Below are 22,535 nucleotides of genomic sequence, written 5' to 3'. Positions count from 1 at the left end.
TCCACATGTTAGTAAACTGTGTCACTTTCACCAGCACTAGGTGGACACACAGAGACTATTTTCATTTGTTTTTCGAACTAGCTCTGGATTCTTTCCTATTTACCATTTTATCTTGCTTCCTTTGGGCTAAGTTCATAGAGAATTGTTTTTAAAGGAGAAAGGAGGGATACCATTTTGCTGTTATTAAGCATTTGAATGTCTTAACCGAAAATCGTAGAATAAGTGGGAATAATTAGGGACATGGGGATTGGTGTATGGCTTTGGGGCCTCAAGGGGTGGTAGCAGGACACAGATTCCAGGGTATGGAGCTATTTCTGTGCCTCTGCTTGAAATCCCTGTTGCCCACTGCTGCCCACCTTGCTGGCACCTGTTCCTGCAAGTACATGCAAGTCTTTCCAATCAGTTAGTCTCAATATGTTTGCTAGAGGATCCAAGACAGAGACATTCTCTTAGTGAGGAATTTGGTTGGCACTGTGAGGATGAAAGCCTGGAGTGAGACAACCCCACGTGACATATTTGAGCAACTGGATCCAGCTATGTGTGCTAGATTTTTCAGTTAAATGAAGCTCTGAGAGTAATGGTCATCACTTATCTAGTGTTTACTATCTACTATTCTCTCTTTAAGTGTTTTACATGGATGATGGAGTTTGGATGTGTTGTCCCCTCCAAAACTCATGTGGAAATTTGATCTCCAATGTGGCAGTGTTGGAAACTGATTGAGTCATGGGGGCGGATCCCTCATGAATGGATTAATGTTCTCCCTGGGGGAGGGGGAATTAATGAGTGAGTTCTCGCTCTATTAGTTCCCACGAGAGCTCGTTGCTTAAAAAGACCCTGGCAACTTCTTTCTCTTGCTTCCTCTCACCATGTGATCTGCTTGTACCCACTGGCTGCCTGCCACTTTCCACCATGAGTAGAAGCAGCCTGAGGCCTATGCCAGATGCAGCTGTCCCAGAATCGTAAGCCAAATAAACCTCTTTTCCTTATAAATTACCCAGTCTCAGGTATTCTTTTATAGCAACACAAAACGGATTAAAACAATGGATTATCTCATTTAATCCATGCAACAACTCTATGAGAGAGGTACTATTATTATCCCCATTTACAAGTGAGGAAACTGAGGCACACAGATTTCCAGGTGAGATATAACACTGGGAAACGTCCTACAGGGCAACAAAATAATAATCTTTGGGGCTCTTTATTTTCTGCTGGATAGAAACAATTTGTGTCTCTACTAGACAAAAATCTATAAGTTTTAACATAGATCTTCACCGAGTCTGAGTTCTAACCACATCACTTCATCTATTAAAAAAACAAAACTATCAATTGTTCTTTCCGGTTATAAAATGATATGTTAACCTAAGAGTAAAACTTGGAAGATATTGAAAAGAATAAATCCCAAAGTAGAAATTATCTGTAATATTTACAATGAACAAGTATATTGTTTTTGTATTAGCTGTGAAGACAAGTCAAATAAAGGTTCATCCTTGTAGATAATGACATAACTCTTTGGTGGGCTTGTTAGACAATGCTCCAGAATAGCATTGAAAGGCCATCTTCCTTTTGAGTCTAAGCAGGTCCCATGAATTTTATGTTAGGTGATATCACTCTGCAAAATGCAACCCTCACTTATTTCTCTACTTTATAAAGCCCCAGTGAAAAAGACAACTTTCATAGCCTCCACCATGGAAATGCTGAACAAGATGAGTGATGGAGCTTGAGCCAGAGCCTCTATAACCTGGTAGCTTTTGGAGTTGCTTTGGTGGCAGCTTTGTCCTCTATGAACATGGGTCATTCTCCTCCACCTTGGAGTCCTTTCTCAGGCCACAACCAGTTTCCCCAAAACTCCCTTCTTCTCTCTCCACAGGCCACAAGGCCCTGCTTTTCTCTCTTTTTGGACCTAACTCTTGGGACTCTTCTTTGGGCCCCTCCCCACTGACCCCTCGTGAGGGTACAGGGTGGGTCATGATGTCTTCAGTTACATTTCAGGGTCTCAAGGAATCCTGCTCTCCCCTTGTGTCTTTCCATAGTCTTCAACCTTAATCACTAATTTGTGGAGAGACATTGGCAATTGCTCTTAAAATGCAAACATATAATTTAGGAGAACCTATCTGTTAAGCTAGGCCAAAGCCCTGGTGTATCTCATCCCTACAAGGCAGCATTACCCTGAGAAAAAGAGCAAAATTCTGCAGTTCTTAGAGGTGGTGGGAGAATGGCCGGACCCAGTGCTGGAGAGTATGAGAGTACTGGTTACTTAAGGCAAAAGAAAGCAGTCACCTTCAGAGGATGGAGAAGGTCACTGAGTGGGGAAAGGAGGGACACCAAAACCAAGCATCTTCTTCATGGTTTTGCTGAGGACTGACTCTTGTTTTTTCATGGGATATTCTTCTGGGAGGTGTACCTGGTGGATACTGTGATGTCTATCCATAGACAGCTCTCAGTTGTCTGCCCCACTCTTTCAGGAATTTCCTGCATGCAAGGAGCTGCTTTGACCATGATCATGCCCCTTCCCAGGACTGCTCATATCTGGTGATAATCTATGTGGAAGTACAGAGGCCTGGCCATCTTGGCTCAATTCAGGACAATTCTGTCAAGACAGGGGCTTTGGTCAAGACTGTCAGTAGGCCTGTGACAAACAGCTGGATCTGTCCCTCTGCCCAGTCTTGCTCTTTCCCCTTCCCTTCAACAGGCTTGGTCCCCAGGGTACTCTTGCACAGGGTATTCAGAGTCTACTTCAGAGGTGACCAAATCTACACAAGGGCTCAAGTAAGGGGAAAAACATTATATTTGGAATCCATTTCTTTTAGAGAGGTCAAAGCTCTTGACATTCATGTAGGGTCCAGTGCAGATGACCCCCCCCACCCCTTTCAGAGGTGCTGAGTGGATCAATCATTCGATAAACTGTCATTGACTTTGAAGAGGGCCCTGCAGGTGCATTTCAGAAAGTTTCTTGTCCTCATTCCTTAGGAAGAGCAACCAAACTAGCAGTGCCAGTTCCTATCAGGAGAGAGGAAAAGAGTCTGCCTCTGCTCAAATCAGCCAGTGGTGTTATCTGGTTATTTCCTAGAATTGTGCTGTGTGATTCTCTCTTTGAGGCTGCACTTCAGATGGAAACAATCCCCAGCCTTTCCGACTTATCTCTCCTAGTTCTCCAAAAGCTGAAGCTTTGTCTGGAGTTAAGTGTTTCTGATTTGTGTTGTACCACCTTCCATAAATAAGGCCAGGGACACAACCTCCCTAGCCTCCCCATATGTTTTATGAAGGGATTAATGATACCTACAGCGGGGCCTGAGGGCCTAAGCTGGCTCATCAGCTCTGGAAGCCTCAGCCTCTCCTGGCTACAATATACTTCTCTTTGAGTGTGCTTGTATCACTGGAGATGAAGCAGCTCTTTTTCCCTTTGGAAGACAGACGTTTTTTCCATAAAGAAGTTGGTGCAACTGGGCCTAGAGAAGGTTCTTTTTGTTCCACTTCCATGTGGCAGAGTTAGACACAAAGCCCTAGCACATCCAGATTGCAGCAGGACGATACTTTGTAATATTAACGTATGCTTTTCCTTTGCATATTTCTCTCTATCCCTTGACCCTCCCTTTGCCAATATTTACACCCCTGGCCCCCACCAAGTTCAGTCTGACATTCTTCGCCCATTGCTCCAGGAAAGAAATGTGTACCTCAAAGACCGGAGGATAGAAATAACTTAGATTTAGGATAAAAATGTGAGTTAATGTCTCCAAGATCAGAAGAGGGTCCTCAGGCTAAGGAAGAAGAGGGGGAGCCAGGAGAGCTTAGGTATTGAGATCGCTGCCCCCACTTCCCCAGCTTGGAGGTGGAGGGAGAGGAGTAGGGAAAAGAATCGGCAGACAGATTTGAGGGGTCCATGAAGCAGGGACTTGTGGCCGAGAGAGAGGCAGAGACAGAGAGACAGAGAGAGAATATGCAGATTGGTGGCAGGATGCAGCTAAACGCTATGTCTCAGTATGCAGGGATGTTTCCTGTGGCACAGAGAGGATGAAAGGTTCTCATGTGCCTGAGAAGAGCCCAGAGGTAGCTGACAGAGCCAGACTGAAAGGAGCCCTGCAGGGAGGAGTAAGGGATGATACAGCAGTGGCTTGTCCCAACAGCTGAGGACCAGATGGAAGGATGTACATATCAGGAGATGCCATCACGGACAGAAGACCAAATGCTCCATCTGCCACACCCTAGCATCACTCCAGGGATTTAGACAAAACTGGTGAAAGGAAATGGATCTGAAATCCTGGTTGAAATGTGGGCTCATATTGAAATCAGGGGAAGATACGGAACAATAACTGCTTTTATATATAAAGAGCCCGAATTCCTTAATCAGGCAGCAAACCCACCAGATTCTTGGTTGGAGTCTTCTCCTTTTTGGTCTGATTGGATTCACGCATCAAGGACTGTTACTGATATATTTCCTTAAAAACAATGCAATTGAGAGACTTTGCTCCAACAGATTGAAATTCATTACTTGGCTCAGACCTGTCAAGATTCTCTCTCGCAAAGAGCAGAGACCACGTCAGGTTAACTTAGAAAAGGACACTGCTACAATGGACACCAGCCACCTGGGTTCTTTGACTTCCAGCCCTGTGCATAAGCCCTAATTGTCCCTGCTTATTCCCACATTACTGATAGCATAGAACAGTGGGGTAGGTGGAATGGGTATATGTATATTCTTGTATACATACACAAAATACAAAATAGCTCAAAGTACACAAAACAGCTCTGGAAGGATACACAAGAAACTGGAGAATATTGGTCTTCCCTAGGGAGAACTGGGTGGTGGAGAGACAGGTGGAAGAAGGATTTCTCATTATATACATCTATTGTATATAATGACTTTTGATCTTCTGACTTTGGATCCATGGGAACAAATTACCTATTTTAAAAATTAATAATTAAAAGTTCTATCCAATCCAATTAAAAACTTCAATTTTACACCTAATTTAAATCTCCCCTCTCCCTCCCAGGTCTTGTCTGGCATGATCGGCTGCTCCACAAAGTACACCTGGAAAGGGGTCAAGGTCTGTTTTCTTCTCTTTTCTTTTTCACTCCTCCTCCCAGTAGGGGCATCTGGCTGGTGCCTCACAGTATCCACCTCTCAGAAGAGAGTTCTCTCTTTGTGCCAGGTATTGTTCTAGTTGCTCGGGATACATCAATGTACAAAACAAACTAAAATCCTTATCTTCATGGAAATACAAATTCACTAAAATCATACTGAAATTATATTTTTTGTCACCATGCATTTTACCAATTAAATGAAACTAAACGTATAACTTTTATTGAGTGAAGGTTCAGGAAGAATTTTGCTATTTAAAATGGGTCTTCTTAGTGGACATATTTGGAAACCACTGATACTATTTAACTCTGAGAAATTCGATTATCACAAGGACATAATCCACTAGATGAGGGAGGAGTTTGCAGTCAAGTCCAACCTGAGACTGACAATATTTGGGTCATAAAGGAAATGCTGGGCAATCTCTTTGAATAATCTCACTCATCTATCACACAGCTCAGTACAAATTATGACTACCTAAGTAAATCAGGGTTGCAGTTTTATTAATAATAATGATGAAAAGTCTCAGGAGCACGGTTTTAGGCAAGGAAGCACATTACTTCATTTCTTATTTACCTTTTGAGTCTGGTACTCTCTAAGGTTCCTTCTAAAGCTCTAAGAAGGAATGAACCGTTTGTCCAAACATGAAGAGCAAAGTCACATTTGACCTGGAACTTCAGTCCTTAGGATCCCTAGGGAAGAGGCACTCATACACTTAGTGCTAGTCAAATGCTGTAGGATATTTAACCAAAACATGCATATTCCAAGAAATTGTCAGGAAGGCAGCTTTTGGTCTTTCGTGTCACCTCCTTCCCTGCACTGGCTCCTGGTGCGAGTTCAGATCCGCTGCTGGCACCGGCAGAGCTTCCGGGTCCGCGCCAGTGTAGACGGTGAGAAGTACAGTCTCTACCTGTCAGACGAGGAGAATGTAGGGGCCCAGGGCACGGAAACTTCTGGCGCCGCTCTTGGCACCTCGCCTCGCAGTTTCTGCACTCCCCCCTGTCCCCAGGCCCCTCGTCCCCTCGGCTGGACTCCCTCTTTCCGCGTCGCTTCCCTTCCCGCAAACTCCCAAGTCAGCCACAAACAAGCCTCGGCCGTCAAACTACATTTCCCACAGTGCCACGCGCCGGCCAGTCTCGCGTGGGGGTTTCCCGAGCTGCCGTTATAATCAATCAATGTTAAACCCTCATTTCTGGGGAGGAGCCCTTGTCGTCTCCTTCTTCGGTGAGATGCCTTTTTCCCTTCTCCACCGGCGATTCCCACTGTTCTGTGACGAGGCCTCTGCGGAGGGAAATTCGTTCAGGCGACTGCGCTGGTCGCCCTCCTCCTCCTGCTTCGGCCCCTGCCAGGTCCCCGGGGGCCTGGCAGTGTCATTGGCGGATGACCGCAGCTCTTGCCGCCGCCGCTGCCACCGCGGCCATGGTCTCCAGCAGCAGTGGGCTCGCCGCCGCCGGCCTCCTGTCTCGCTCCTTCCTCCGTGAGTCCGGCCGGGACTCTGTCGTCTTGGCCCCCGCGGGTTCCCGGGCCCATTGGGCCCACCGTCCTGGCCCAGGCCGCGGCTGGGCCCTCCAGGACGGGACCTCGGCGGGGCCGGCGAGCCGCGGAGATTCAGCTCCAAGTTGGGGACGCTTTGTGGTGGAGGGAGCTTTGCTGGATATGTGGGGCCGGGGCAAGTCTTAGGCCGCTGGAGGATGGAGATCTAGGATGCTGAGCCAGGGTCTGGGAGCTCTGCGGACCTGGGCTCCGTGGTGACGAGTGGCGGGGTGAGGGTGGCATGTGGACTGGTCCTATTTGGAGTGAGGGGTTAAGAGGTCCAGGATGAACTCAGCTGGGAGGGTGAGTGTCTGGGTTGAGAGGTAGGGGAAGGGTGTCTCTGTAGGAAATTGGGGTTGAGGCTGTTCCTTGTAGAAAAAGGTCCTACACTTCGAATTGTCCTTTCTGTGGATTGTAGGGTCAGGGGAAAAGTGATTTCTGCTTCCAGAGTCAGCACCTAGAAACTCAGTGTTGGTTGGAACCTTAACCAACTTATTTGCAGTGTCTCCACTAGGTGGTGTGAACACCTCAGTTCCTGAAAACTTAACACCGAGGTTGATAGTATTTGAGTAACGCTGACTTTTGAAAATTCTTTCTGTGTTCAAAGTCTCGATGTTTGTTAGGTATACGTTATAGTAGGAAGAAACTTTGGAATCCGCTACATCAAGGTTTGAAGTCTGACTAGTACCTTTACAGTCTGTGTAATAACCCTGGACACTTTTCTTAATTTATTTCTCAACTGGTGTTTCAAATCACATTAAAATAGTACCATATTTTTATGAATCTGCATCACCATCACTTGTAAGGTGCACCATTATTTTGTCTACCACTAACAGTGGAAAATGATTGATAATTAAAATTGTGACACGCCATTGGTTGTCAGATGCATCCTGATTTAAGAGATGTTAAAAAGTGACAAAATGTGCATCTTAGAAATGAAGTACATGGTGATCTTGGTTCACTGTGCAGAATAAGTGAAGCAATTTATGTAAAGCACCGGGTATGTGATGACACTCAGCTAAAGTTACTTTTCTTCCTTCTAATGCTTTGCACCTAATTCTACTGCTACTACTGAATATTGGATGAGATTTAACTCTTTTCTTGAGAAGATTACATTCTAAAATCATACAAGGATGAGTGTGTACTCAGTAGCTACACCTAGTTACCAAATCACTTGAGGACAAAGGTCTGGCTAGATAACTTTGGCAAGTAGGACAGAGTTGGGTTTATGTGGGAAAGTTTTCTGGAGTATAATTTAAAGGACAACTGAGGGTAGTGTAGGCAGAAGGAGACAGGGGATTAGTTATAACCAGTGATCACTCTGGTCAGTAGAGTTTGAGCACCAGGAATGAGGTAATACTGAGAGTGAGCTTAAGCCAATTCAATTTGAGTAGGATGTGGGTTAGAATGTAGAAGGCCAGATGGGCAGCATAACCACTGTAGTGGGAAAGCCCAGGGAGGAGTTGCTTAGCTTTGTCTTTCTCACCTGGGGTCTTGCTGGTCTGAGGTTCTGAAAGATCCTAGCCTCTGATAAGTCTGCTGTCTTAATAGGAAAAAAATCTAGAGAAGAAAGGAAGAATGTCTAAAAGATCTGGTTCCTTAATTCACCCTTAGCAGTACTTAACCAGTCCTCTTTCCACAGAAATGAAAGTTCTTTCTTCCTAGACTCCCAGGACCAGGAGGCCTTAAAGAAATCACCTGGTTTAGCTTTCTGTTGCTGGAATGGTCTTGAATTATCTGTCATGTGATTAACTTTTTATTAAGGATCTGAGAAGTCTGAGGTCTAAACCAACATATCTCCTATACCAGGGTGGTTACAGATAACGGTGTTTATTGTATAAAAACCTCTAAATCTGCAAACCTTGAAATCCTCTTTTCCACACCACATTTCTAAGCCTATTTTCACTCCCACTAGAAAAATAGCAGCCACAATAACATCGCCTTTCAAACTTTTTTTTCAGGTGGTAACAAATTATTTAGACTCTAAGATTAATAGAACTAGAAATGCTAGGGAAGGTTGTTCCCTCTGTTCTCTTGTTTCAGTTGATGATACATTTTGTACTGTTGAAATATGATTTGAGTTAGAAAATGAAATGAAACAAAAAACCAAGCAAACCTTCCAGAGCCCTGTTGGAGGGGTAGCTTAGAATGTTTAGAAATTCTTAAGTGGGAAAAACAAACAAACAACCCCCCCCGCCCCCAAAACATCCGGTTTTATAGCTTATGAAAAAGAGGAAGAATCCAGTTGAAGTGGGGAGGGAAAATAAGATGAAAAATGAGAAAGATTTCTTTCATGAGAAAGTTTAAGGATTTTATAAGCACCTTTGAAGTTGGAGTAGTGAAGTTTTGAAGAAGTGTAAAGCAATGCAAGGTGTTTTTAAACATAAGTGAGGAGTTCCTATAAGTTGATTGTTTTAGAGTAAATAGGGAACAATAGTTTTTTTGAACCTCAGAGTTGTGGTGTTTTAGTGCCAGAAAGCTAAGCTTGCAATCCAGCTGGTCCAACGTCTCTGTTTGGCAAATCAGGAAAGAAACCCAGAAAGTTTCCTAGCCCATATCAGAATGGGTACTAGAATCCAGTTCTGACTGAAAGGATGGTGTTCTCTTCTTTCTACTAATGTGTGCAATGTGATAGTTTGAGCCTCCTTTTTTGAAGGTCTGATTTTTTGACAATGTCAGTGGTTTGTTGAGAAGGTGACTACATTGTTCAAAGATGCTTCCTGCCTTTTCCGTGTGTTTACCAACTTGTGTAGGCCTGTTTTCAGAATCGTGGGAACATTTAGAAGTGTAGTTTGGAGAAGGAGACTCTCAACAGTGATCTTTCTGATACTCGTACCTATTGCCGTTGCATCTCAGAACCCCGAGGTTAGTCTGGCCACTTTCCTAAGAACCTGAAGGTGATGCCACCACATTCCCCTGAGGTGGCCAAGGATGAGGCAGCTGCTACAACATTCCCTGTCAGGAAATTCTTACTGGAGGCCTACCTGAGGTCTTCCTGCTGCCCTAATATTTAGTTTAAAATGCTTATTTTGAGTAGAATAATGGTTACCAGCAGCTGGGAGGGGAGGGGGGCAAAGGGGAGGTGAAGTGGTGGACTGAATACAAAGCTATGCTATCTACCCCGAGTGAATCATTGTGCAGTGTATGCATGCATTGAGACAATACACCTTACCCCACAAATATATACAAGTAAATGTTAAAATTAAAAAAAAGTCAAACTGGAAAGGACAGCATGAATTTGCTGACATGACCTGAGTTTCTAATTAATGAGTGATTTAGATATTTCAGGAATAAAAGATGTTTAAAAAAAAATGATCATTTTCTTATTAGTGAAGTTAGACATCTCATCATATATTGATTTACCCTTTGTTATCAGCAGTGTTTCTTGTTTATGACCTTGATTGATTTTTCTCTTAGGCTTTTGGGCTCTTCCTTCTTGTTGGCTTTTCATGTTGCTCAGGTTAATTCCTTGTCTGTTGCATGTTATGAAAACATCCTCCCGATCTGTCACTGCCTTTAACTCTGCCTGTGGTATGTTTTGCTCAAAATGCTTTCTTTTTTAATGTAGGGAAATAGTCAATTTGTATTACATTTTTGCTTCTGGATTTCATATATTTTCAAAAAAAAAAAAAAGGTTAGCATGGCATTTGTACAGATTAATGTAGCTTTGGGGACCACCAGTCGCATTTAGGGTTGGACTTCTGTGCAGTCTATATGTGGATTTTAGGGAAACCTGTGATCTTTATATGTACAAAAATAGATGTAGGGTTTTTTCTTTTTTTCTCCTTCCTGATAAGTGGGAGTTCCAGATTGACATTTTCCAGCTCATGCAAAAAAGAGATGGGTCTTGATATTTGCCTTGATATAAGTGTTTCTTTTGTAGAACCTGTCTCTTGTCCTGAAATTCAGTGAAATGTTTCCTGTGCACCCACTCTGTGTAAGGCACTGTGCGATATACTGTGGGAAACACCAGTATGTACGACACATGGTCCTTACACTCATGGAATTTATATTTAGAAGTTCTAACAGTATTAAGATGATATTTGAAGTAATGTTGAAATGAATTTAACCTTAAATAGTTTTACTTAGAAATAATGCAATAAAAAGTAATGATGAGTACACTCATACATATACTGTGTGATGGTGTTTACTGTATACCACATGAAAGTGTTTGCAGGTTCCATTTTTCTTATTCTCATATACCTTACACAACCCGCCATTATATTCACAAGTCATGAATATCATGTGACGATTTAGGGATTCCTCACTGTACAATGTTGTATTTAAATGTGAATTTTATGAATTGGTGTAAGTGAAATTCTCAGGAATGTGAGTACATTGAATGTCTAATTGAAAGGTGAGAGATATTTGCAAGATAGTTTGGCCACTAATGTATGCCTTATGTTCTAAATTTAACTTTAGAAAACAGCTTACTCTAGTCATTTGGTGGCTTTGTCACAGACATCAGGTTTGTATTTAAAAGCAAAATATGGAGCCTATTTAATCAGCAGACAGACAATTGAAGATTTGTACTGTGAACGCTTTGGATTCTTCAGCAGAAGTAGAGTAGGTTATTTTTCATTGCTTAAGGCATTTGATTGGTAATTTGGGTGGAGAAGAGATTAAGCAGGGAAAGAAAATGCAAAGAGTGAGTCTGACTGATTTAATATTTGCAGTGCTAATGGTTTGAACTCTTATCAGCTCAACTTAAAGAGAGTGGTGGAAGGATTATGGGAGGGAAGGTGAAGAGGTGCAGTGATGGGGAAGGGGGTAGGCTGCTTTCATGGGGAACCTCAAGCTGTGATTCTGGGCCTTAGATTATATAGCTGGGGAAGAATGGGGAGAATGACATAAGTGATTTCAAATTTGGTAAATTTTACTTGGAATGTAAGCATATCTTGTATTGTTTCCATCTGAATGCAAGCACAGTAAAACAGAATCTCCTTCATTCTGTGATGTTAACCATGGTAAGACTTACCAATTTGATCATAATATTACCTTAAATATATCCACCAGTTGTTAGATGTGTCATGGTGGCATGGAGTGGTAGGAATGTGTTACCTGAAGCTATAGAGGAGGCAGAAATTAGGATGAGGAGTGTTATAATATACAGCTCACCTTCAGGTCCTCCCCATAGCTGTGGACAGGTGGGAGAGCATGCTTGGTGTAAAAGGCCAGGGATAGGGCAGGTTTGTCTTCTGGTGTGGGGTGAGTTTCTGGGATCAGAAAGGCATATGTGGTGCTTATGGTGCACCATCATGGCTTACTGGGCTTCTCAAGGTTTTCTGCAGGGTTTCAGAGGCCATTTTGATTGCCAGTATTTCTCATTTGGTTGGCCTACATGTCCTAGAGCAGTATTCCAGAAAAAGAACCATAGAATGGTCAGTGGTTCCTTGTCTGGGCCTCCTGTGTCTGGACCTCCTGTGACTGGTTGATCCCTACTGTGCAGGTGCAGGTATCAGTTTGGGTGATATGGGGCCAAGTTTGGTTGTGTGGGCCAGGGCTTGGTCAGACGCGAAGAGAGTTTTTAGTTGTGGAGTGGTCATGGCCAGAAACCAGATGAACATCTTTCCTTTCTTTAGGAAATGGGGGTCAAGTATTGGGGATTTTAGGAGTGAACTGCTGATAGTCCAGGGCTTAATTTAGAGGTAACCCCAGTGAGGAATCTATCCCTTAACTTCATCTTCCCCACCTTCCCACCTCACATATACACAGACTTCTCTACCTTGGGGTAGGGAAGTATATCTAACCCAAATACCCAAGGCCTGTTTCTACCACAGTGCTTTTCATATCCTGCAGTTATGGCCCACTTTATGTCATTTCAAATAGATTGTGAGCTCTTTGAGTGCTGAGATTCTCTTATTCAACACTTTGTCCTTGACATCTGGGATTGTGGCTTGGCGTAGGTGCCCTGTAAATGTTGATTGAATAAATCAATGATCATGACAACCTAGGAACTGGGATATATGTTTGATTATTCTAGCATCCTCATTTCAGTACAAATGATAACCTTGCCTGGTACCATACAAGTTTCTTGACAGGACATAATGTGACTTGGAATTTCATTTCCTTATGTTTGAATGTATATTTTGAGCTTGCCTCTAAGGTGACAATAGTCTGTTAGTTCCAGCTTATCTGGAACTGGGTCTCTGTGTTAGTCCATTTCTATTGCTTATAACAAAATACCTGGAACTGGGTAATTTATAAGAAAACAAAATTTATTGCTTACAGTTTTGGAAGCTGGGAAATCCAAAGTCCAAGGAACACATCTGGTGGTGACTACAGCGATTCAGGGTATCACATTTCAAAATGGCAGAGCAGAGAGAGAAAGAGACTCATATGCTCTCCTTTTAAAGCCCTCAGAACCACTCCCATGACCACCATTATTAATCCATTCACTAGGTATGTTTCTTAGAATCTAATCACCTCTTCAAGGCTCCACCTTTCAATTACCATAACAGGATTTCCCACCCTCTTAACAGTCACAGTGGGGATCAAGGCTACTAATACATAAAACTTGGGGGACTCAATCCAGATCAGTCTGTATGAGTCTGGGCCTGGCAAGTGGATGGAGAGATCACATGTGCAAGTACACACACACCCCACCCCTATGCACTAGAGGTTTCCCAAGACCTACTTCATTAGATGCTCTAGGCTGTTAGGAGCTGTCAGATGAACAGGCTGAGCAATACTAAGGCGCTAAGAGAATGTCTGGGAGGTGAGCTGCTATTTACTTACACTTGTGGATCTAGTTTTTATGAGCACCAAAGATCTGTTATTATGAAATCCTGAGCTCCCTAGAATTGATCCAAGATATCTGGAGTTTGTAGGAGAAGGTAGTGATCTTAGTTGGTCTGGGATGAGATCATGTTTTAGAGACATAGGTGGACCTGTCTTGTCTCAGGGTGACTTCTGCCCCTGTGGAAGGAGAAGTGAATTGTATAATCTTTCCTTTTTTAAGTTAGTGAATAAAAGAGAGTACTTGTGAAGGACCAAACTTTACCTACAAACCTAAGTATTTCCTTTCAGCAAGATGAGCTCCAGATATCCTGATATTATCATCTGATCTTGTAATCAAATCTTATCCCTTGTGGTCTGAAAACTCATGATAGATCATTTATTGAAGATTCTAGTAATGGGAGGGCCTGGTGGAGCAGATTCTGCCACTAGTCAGAAATAGGAGCAGGGAAAGAAAGGGCTTAGCTCTTGACACGTGTTGTGGTTGTGGGTCTCCAGCTGGGAGAACAGGGAGCCAAGGGCAAGAATGAGCCTTGAGTGACAGCACTGGTTGGGGTGGGCTCTCAGGCCATAAATCCCTGTTGTGGTGTCCATTGGCCTGGGGTCAGATGCTTAGCTTTGCCCGCTGTGCCAGGACTTGACCCGCAAAGCTCCCTCCTGGCCCCTTGTTCAGCATAGTCTAGTCCAAGAATGCAGCTGTTACCCAGGAGTTCTATGTGCACACTCAATGCTCCTCTCCCAGCTGGTAAGGGTGAAATCTGGGCCTGTCTCTTCTCTAGAGGTGTGGGGTACTCCAGACACCTCTGCCAGAAGCAGATAATGAATGCTTCTTCAGTTGTGGAACCTGATGTCTGAGGATTTAGGAGGGCATGAGGCAATGATTCCAGGTGAGGAGATGTTCTTTTCTGGGATGAGCTTTCATGGGCTCTCTCTGCAGTAGGTGGAAGGCCTGGCTCCTTTGAAGGGGCCAGGGATAGGCCGCAGAGAAAGTAGGCTGGTGGCTCTAATGGAGGGTTAGAAGGTAGCCCGCAATTTTAAATCATCTGTGCTCTTCCACCTGATTTTTGACATATGGGGAACTGACTGCAGTACCTACTTAAATTTCTCAATTTTCCTTTAGACTGCTGAAAATAATTCAGATTTTTGTTTGTTTGTTTGATTTTACAAGTTTGTTTCTCTCTTATCTACTTTCCTATTTCTTTTATTTTCCGTTTCTTTTATTTGTGAATTCTTGAGTCTTACATCAGAAGAGATCAAATTAAGTGATTATATTTCTGACGTTTTATTCAATGATTCAACATTTAGTATATTGTTACTATTGGGGAAGTAGTTGCAGAGTAGGTCTTATCTCCTACTCCTGGCAAAGTTTGCCTTAAAAAAGTTGGACCAAGTGGGGAAAGCATGTGTCTGTGTAGTAAACATTATTAGTGGGTATGATACATAGTTTCCAGTCTCTGGACTTAATTTGAGCCATTTGTCTTTGAGGTCCAGTTTTCTTTCTGTGGAATGAAAATGATAAACTTCAGCTTTTCTTTCTCAGTTCAGGAAACGCTACAAGATTGTCATTCTTGGTAAAGAGGGGATCCTGGAGAATAGAACAGTGTTTCTTGTTTGTTTTCTAATTTATTTCTGTGGTGAGTGTATCTCATTTAAAAAGTAATGTTTGAATTTGCCTTGATCACAGGATAGCTTTTCCATTATAGGATTTTATTTTATTTATTTATTTTGTCACTACATTGAATTCATGGTTCAAAAGTTTGGGAAAATTATAATGTGTTATATTTTCTTTACTTCTCAGTGCTACAGAATGGAATACGACATTGTTCCTATACAGCTTCCCGTAAACATCTCTATGTTGATAAAAATACAAAGATTATTTGCCAGGGTTTCACTGGTAAGCAGGTATGTGTATCTAGATTTTTACTTAAAAGTGCAGCAGAGATATAAAAAAAGTAACCATTTTCTATTTCCAGTATTAACAAAACTAATAATACATGATTGTTGCAGAAAAATATACTGTACAGCAGTGGGGTTGTGTCTTAGGGGTACTTTGGGTGCTGTAGTCAGACTGTAAGATGAAAATTATGTTTAAACTTACCTTGAAAATCCCTTGGAATATACTATGTTGGAGACCCACATACTCTTTCCAAGTACAACGCTACTGGTTTTCCTCCCGTGTTGGAATAGATCACTGTTTCTTTTATTAAACATTAAAGTGGATTGCTTTTGTTTAGATCTTTTATGAAAAAATACACATTGTTAAACACAGAATCCACAATCAGTGTGGAGAAATGCTCAAACCCAGTCTGCCTTTTCTCATGGGTCATGTGCTTTTTCTCCTTAGGGCACCTTTCATAGCCAGCAGGCATTGGAATATGGCACCAAACTTGTTGGAGGAACCACTCCAGGGAAAGGAGGCAAGACGCATCTGGGCCTACCGGTCTTTAATACTGTGAAGGAGGTAATTAATGGTACTGAGCTTGGCAAGAAAAGAAAAGCAGGGAAAGAGTGAGCATTCTTTTGATAGGGATCTTAATTTTGTCCCTTTTGGGAAAGTCATTTGCTATTTGAAAATCCAGTAACCTAGAGAAATTTGAATCATAGTAAAAAGCAGTCATTTTTGTTTACAGACATGGATCAGCTATTAAGTGAAGTTCTGTGGCCTGACTTCTATTTGGCTACTGTCTTTTCCTTAGCTTTCTTCTTCTAGGATGTTAGTAGTACAGATGTCAGCAACCACCCCCTAACTCTTACTGAGTATGGACTGTGTGGCTGGTACTGTGCTAGGTACTCTGTACACATTATCTTATTCAGGCCTGACCACAACCTTCTGAGGTAGGTGTAGTTATCATTCCCATTTTAAAGACAGGGATACTACTATTGCGAAGAGGTTAAGGGTCATTGAGCCCATGGTCTCACAGCTGGTAAGTGGCAGATTTAGGATGGCTAAGCGTAAGTAGTGTGGTCCCATGCAAACATACTGAATTGTAGAGTCAGATTGACAAATTCTAGGCTCCTAGTCTCTTCCCCACATTGCTGATTTCCTCATAATACTTTTTAAATGATTTTTAAACTAAACTTTAGTTCTTTGTTACAAAACTCATATGTACTTATTGTAAAAATTCAGATGCTATAAAGATAAGTAAAGTTAAATTCCATAGTGTTTTCCATATCTCAGGTTTTGCCTCTATAGAGAGCTAATTTAAGGTCAGTGTATATTCTTCCATTCTCCTTCTGCTTTTATATGAATATGTACAAAAATAATAGTATTTTTGAAACAAACTATAATACAGATTCTTAGGTACTTAATAAAAATAATTTAGGAAATAAACTTAGTACTTAGGATTGATGTATTGATCAATCCTAAACGTACCCCTCCCCTCTTCTTGAGCATAGTTTTAAGCTATATATTAAAGTATTGCATTTTTTTAAAGTACAAGTTTGTAGACTTAGCCTCTTTTCTGACTGCTAACCAAACTGGGTTAATTTGTACTGTTAATCCTAAAAGGCAGAAAAATACAAATATCCATCAAATTGGATTTTTAATTTTACCTTAAACTTGAAGGTAGGGTGTGCTGTATGTGTGTATGTGTGTTTTAAGTGTACTATATTTTAAAAAGTAAAAGAAGTTACAAATCGTATGTTCTACAGAGGAATCATTTAAAATCTTTTTTGCTTTAAGTTTTTTATATTTTCCCCCTCTTAAATCCTATTATGGCTGACTTTATGACCTCAAAATACAGAGAGGAGATGTTTTTTCAAAATTCTTCTAGGTTGATTTTTCTTTTGTTATGAGCCTTTTTTTTGCTTTCTTTTAAAGAGTTTTTGTTGCTAAGCAATTCATTTATTATTTATAGTGACACAAATAGATGTGGCATTTGGAATATTCTGTAAGTTCTTTGACAGATACTGTTTATTTTTCACCCATTCAACTCTTACAAAGAACTTTCTGAATCACTAGGATGGATACCATTCATCCAATTTGACTTGCCAGCATAGTACTTATTGTCATGTCTAGCTTCTGGCAGTATTTTTAGCTTAAGAGGAAGAGGCTTGTGGCATATATTTTCAATAAAATACCTATATACTTATGATCTGACTTCTTTGGGCATCAACCTAGTTTTTATTTTTTTGTTACCCACCTCTATCATCATCTGAACAGAGTTTGTAAAAAAATTATTTTTAACCCCCGGCATCATTTGTAAATGATCTGTCAGCATCCTTTCACTTTGTTCTTCTGTCACTGTCAAGATACTTATTTTCATTAGAGATGCAGTAGAGAAAGCTCTCAGTCTCTGGGTGTATTAGTCCATTGCTGTTGCTTATAACAAAATACTTGAAACTGGGTGATTTATAAAGAAAAACAAAATTGATTGCTTACAGTTTCTGAGGGTGGGAAGTCCAAAGTCCATCTGGTAGTGGCGACAGTGACCCAGGGGTCTCACATTGCACGATGGTGGAAGCAAAGAGAGCAGAGAGAGAGAGAGTTCCTCATGCACTGTCCTTTTAAAGCCCTCAGAACCATGCCCCTGATCACCATTTTTAATCCATTCACTACAGCATGGTCCTGTAATCTTATCACCTCTTCAAGGCCCCACTTTTCAATTACCATACTAGGATTTCCCACCCTCTTAACAGTCACAGTGGGGACCGTTTCTAACACATACAACTTAGGGACACAATTCAAGCTTCAGTGAGTTTTGAGAGGACATAATTCAACCCACTACACTGGGGATATGGGGAATCATTCAGGGATGATTCTCAAAGACACTGTCTTTTACTTCTGCCCCTTACTCTAATTGTACCTGTATGTTCTATAGCTTAGTATTCATACCCATTGTAAAATTCCATGGCACAGCCTTCCAAAAGGTTTTATGTCTTAAGTTACATTTTTGATATTTATAGGATAGTAGCCTGCTGTAACTGAAAAGAGTGGACACTTTGCAATCAGATATACTGAGGTTTAAATCTTAGCTCTGCCACTTCCTAGCTATGTGACCTCGTGCAATCATTGTATATCTCTTTGCCTTGGCATCTTGATTTGTAACATGGGGATACTAAACATTCAGGATTTTGGTGAAGCCCTTTCACAGGGCTTATCACAGAATAGGTGCTGCTACTATTGGAGAGTTAGAGATCATTGACAATCTCTGTCTTCAAGGAGCATTCATTACAGTAGAAGACATGGCCACACATAAAGGTGGGTAGGATACCTTCGTATTGATATATGTAGAGAGTATGTAAAGGCCAAGTGCAGGTTCAGGTCCACAGAGAGAAGAATGGTGGTCAAATTGATGGTCTCCAAGTGCTTTGCATTATGAAGGGTGATAGCAGTAGAACCTAATGCTTATTTGACCCACATTCTTATTCTATGGCCATTTATGCATGTGCGTTTTAGTTTGGTTTGTTTATTTCTAATAAACATGCATTCAGAGTAATAGTTGTTAGGTAAAAAACTTCATTTTTATTGTCTCTTGATAATATTTATCAAGTATGATATATTTTTAAACAGATGTTTGAGAGCTGAATTCTGACCACTTGGGGGCTCACTAGTCCCTGTTCTTCTGGGGAGGTGCAGGGTCTTTGGTACTGAATAGGTGGTATAATGTTTTGTTCAGTGTGAGTCTGGTGTAAAACAGCTAAAATGAGCATGCCACAGGAATGATGGTACACAAACATGAATCAGGCAGTGCTTTTAGGTTTACTGACATGCTATCACCTGAGGGAGTAACATGTTACACAACCTTTCAATTCACAGTACAAAGGGGATAGAGAAGAGGCTATGACTGATTCTGCTGTTTTCTGACAGTGTAGTGAACTTGAGAATGGGAAGAATAAAGACATCGTATGTCTCCTGGTGGTGTCCTTTCCTTCACCCCAAGGCATTATTAAAATCATAGTATTGAATTTATTTTGCAATGTTTGTGACTTAACTAATAATAAAGTACTTCATGATTAATGTTTCAGGCCAAGGAACAGACAGGAGCGACAGCTTCTGTCATTTATGTTCCTCCTCCCTTTGCTGCTGCCGCCATTAATGAAGCTATTGATGCAGAGATGCCCTTGGTTGTGTGTATTACTGAAGGTATCCCACAGCAGGACATGGTACGGGTCAAGCACAGACTGTTGCGCCAGGGAACTACAAGGCTAATTGGGCCAAACTGCCCTGGAGTCATCAATGTAAGTGCAAAAAATAAAAAGACACATAGATTTAGCCTCTTACGAGGCTGAACAGGTTTGAGTCAGTTCAAGTATATTTGTGTGTATCACCTGTGGGTTACTTTTTTTTTTTTTTTAAATTTTCCTGAAGCTATGATTTACTTTCTTTCAGCCTGGAGAATGCAAAATTGGCATCATGCCTGGCCATATTCACAAGAAAGGAAGAATTGGTGAGTATGTTTGTTACTTTCTTATAGATTAGAAAAAAAATTGTCTTTTGGCCCTAAACTCAAAACTCACAGAATTTATGACTGTCCAAACAAAATTAATTTTAGTTAATTTAACTTTAGTAGAATGTGCCAGGGAAATTTTGTAGTGAATCAGTTCTATATCCTGAATAGAATGAGTTTGAGAAGGAATTATAATTCTGTAGAATCAATGAAGGTTTTTTTAAGGGGTGGGGGGTTTGTTATAGATTCTTTTCCTAGTCAGCACTCTGTGGATTCTTCCATGTGTTTGCATGTATCAATAGTTAATTACATGTTACTGCTAAGTAGTATTCTATTGTATGATTATGCAACAGTTTGTTTATCTATTCTCCCATTAATGAACTTTTGGGTTGTTTCTAGGTTTGAGACTTATGAATAAGGCTAAAGTGCACATTTGTGTCCAGGTCTTTTTGTGGACATGCTCATTTCTCTTGGGCAAAATGCCTAGGAAAGGAATTGCTAAGTCACAGGGTTGCGTATGTTCAACTTTTTAAGAAATTGCCAAATAGTTTTGTGAAGTGGGTGTATAATTTTATATTCTCACCATCAATATATGAGAGTTCCAGTTCTTCCACTTCTTCACAAACATTTAGTATTTTCAGTCTTTTTTAAAAAGTTTAGCTGTTCTACTGGGAGTGAAATGGTATCTCATTGTGGTTTTAATTTGAGTGTCTCTTATGACTGATGATATAGAGCACTTTTTCATGTGCTGATAGGCCATTCATATATTTTTGCAAAGTGTCTGTTCAAATTTTTTGCCCATTATTTTTTATTGGGTTGTTTGTTTTTTTATTGTTGATTATAGGGGTTCTATAAATATTCTGGATGTAAATCCTTTGTCAGATATTTGTCCTGTGAATATTTTTATTGTTAGTCTTGTTAGTCTTTCTGTGTTCTGTCCTCTATGAATCACTTTGCTGTCTTCTGTATCACAAACTTTCTTAATGCTTTCGGAAAATTGTACTGCTACTTGTTTGGTTTCTCAAGGAAGTAGCCAAATTGATATTTCAGAGTTAGCCACATTATGCCTGTTTTTAGACTCTTTACACTTAACTCTCACTAAGCTATACTGTTTCTCCACAGTAATAGATGGTTACAGTATTTTTCTCTGTAAATCATGACTTTTAATACTAAATAAGGATAATCATCATGGTGGGTGAATGTCAATTGTGTAGTTTACAGAATTGGGTTAAAGGTCATGATTTTCTTTATTACTAATGTCTTTTAGAGCTGTCAGCCCTGCTGCCAGTAGGGTACTTGATAAATTCACTTATACGGAGGTTACTGGGACTTCCATAGCCATCTGAGTTCCAGTGGGGCCTGATCCACATAGTTATTGATGTTCTTGTACATATTTGAATATTCTTCATACTCTTTGGTCTGCTTTCAATGTCCACTGCTATAGTTTTAGTTGAGCACAAAAGAAGGAGCACTCAGTGCTGAATTGCTTTTCTGATCACTGCCCTGCTTTCTAAGGTGCTTCAAAACCTAAAAAAATGAAAAATTAAGAGGTCAGGGAAGTCCTTTAGAACTTGGCTCTGTGAATGGCCATTACACATTGATGAGAGTCAGTGCTCTGGGATACTGCTTTTAATTCCTTTGTGAAATGACTTTTAAAAAGATATTCACCTAAAAGAAAATGTGTGATACTACAAGATTTTTGAGGGGATGAAGATAGAAAGATGGTTATATGTACTAACTACTCGTATTTTGATACCAGTGCTAATAGCTCAGTAGCCTCTTTGATTTCAGCTCCTTAAGTTAAGAGTATAGAGGAAGGAAGGATTTTTCAGTCTCTTGGGTATTTCTGAATGGGACATAATGTGATGTGATAGCAGTATAATAATATAGTGGCTTTCCAGTTTGTGTTAATGAATGACAGCTAAAAAAAATCACATATTAACTAGCTAAAGTTGTTGAAGTAAATAACTGGATTCCAAATTGATGATATTTAACTGTGTCATGTTTTTTGTTTCTCTTATGATAGACAGTTTTTAAATCTCAAACACATGTGACATACTTGGCTCCCACATCCTTTTTAAAATAATTTATTTTAATTAAACTGTTTATATTGAGTTAATTGTAAGTCACATGTAATTTTAAGAAATAATAGAGACAGATCCCCTTTTACCCTTTATCCAGTTTTCTGCAAATGTAATGTTTTGCAAAACTGTAGTACGGTGTCTCAAACAGGATATTGACATTGATACAGTCAGTATGGAGAACTTTTCCATCACCACAAACACCTTTCATGTTACACTTTTACAGCTACATATGCTTTGCTCCTGCTCCCACCCTTTCTTAATTCCTGACAACCAATAATCTAATTTTGTCATTTCAAGAAAAATATGTAAATGGAATCATATAGAATATAGCCTTTTGGGATTGCTTGTTTATACTCAGGATAAATCTCTAGAGGTTTATCCCGGTTGTTGTACATATCAATAGTCGGTTCCTTATTATTGCTGAGTAGTATTTTACAATATGAAAGTACTACAGTTTGTTTAACCATTTCACGTGTTAAAAGACATCTGGGTTGTTTTTGGTTTGGGGCAATTATAAACATTTGTGTACTGGTTTTATAAACATTTGTGTACTGGTTTTGTGTGAACATAAGTCTTCATTTCTTTAGGATAAATGCTCAGGAGTGCAATTGTTGGGTTGTATAGTAGCTGCATGTTAGTTTTTTAAGAAACTGCCAACTTCTTATCCAGTGTGACTGTGCCATTTTACCTTTCCACCAACAATATATAGAGATCCAGTTT

General features: G+C 40.6%; 1 protein-coding gene across 2 annotated transcripts in view; it reads left to right on the top strand.

Annotated features, from left to right (window-relative positions):
• Positions 1–6,416: 6,416 nt before the first annotated feature.
• The window catches only part of SUCLG1 (succinate-CoA ligase GDP/ADP-forming subunit alpha), a 30,237-nt gene continuing 14,118 nt past the window's right edge, over positions 6,417–22,535 (top strand). Inside the window, exons 1-6 of one of the 2 annotated variants that reach the window (XM_063078417.1) lie at positions 6,477–6,548; positions 14,122–14,229; positions 15,141–15,244; positions 15,687–15,803; positions 19,310–19,522; positions 19,674–19,731. In XM_063078417.1, coding sequence (XP_062934487.1) covers positions 14,166–14,229; positions 15,141–15,244; positions 15,687–15,803; positions 19,310–19,522; positions 19,674–19,731 — 556 coding nt within the window. In that variant the 5' untranslated portion in view covers positions 6,477–6,548; positions 14,122–14,165. Of the gene's footprint in view, positions 6,549–14,121; positions 14,230–15,140; positions 15,245–15,686; positions 15,804–19,309; positions 19,523–19,673; positions 19,732–22,535 lie in introns of both variants that reach the window. The other variant, XM_063078416.1, reaches the window with a different exon arrangement.

This window comes from Cynocephalus volans, chromosome 14, assembly GCF_027409185.1.
Source record: "Cynocephalus volans isolate mCynVol1 chromosome 14, mCynVol1.pri, whole genome shotgun sequence".
In the NCBI taxonomy this organism is placed as follows: Eukaryota; Metazoa; Chordata; class Mammalia; order Dermoptera; family Cynocephalidae; genus Cynocephalus; species Cynocephalus volans.
This window is presented reverse-complemented; position numbering and strand designations above follow the sequence as displayed.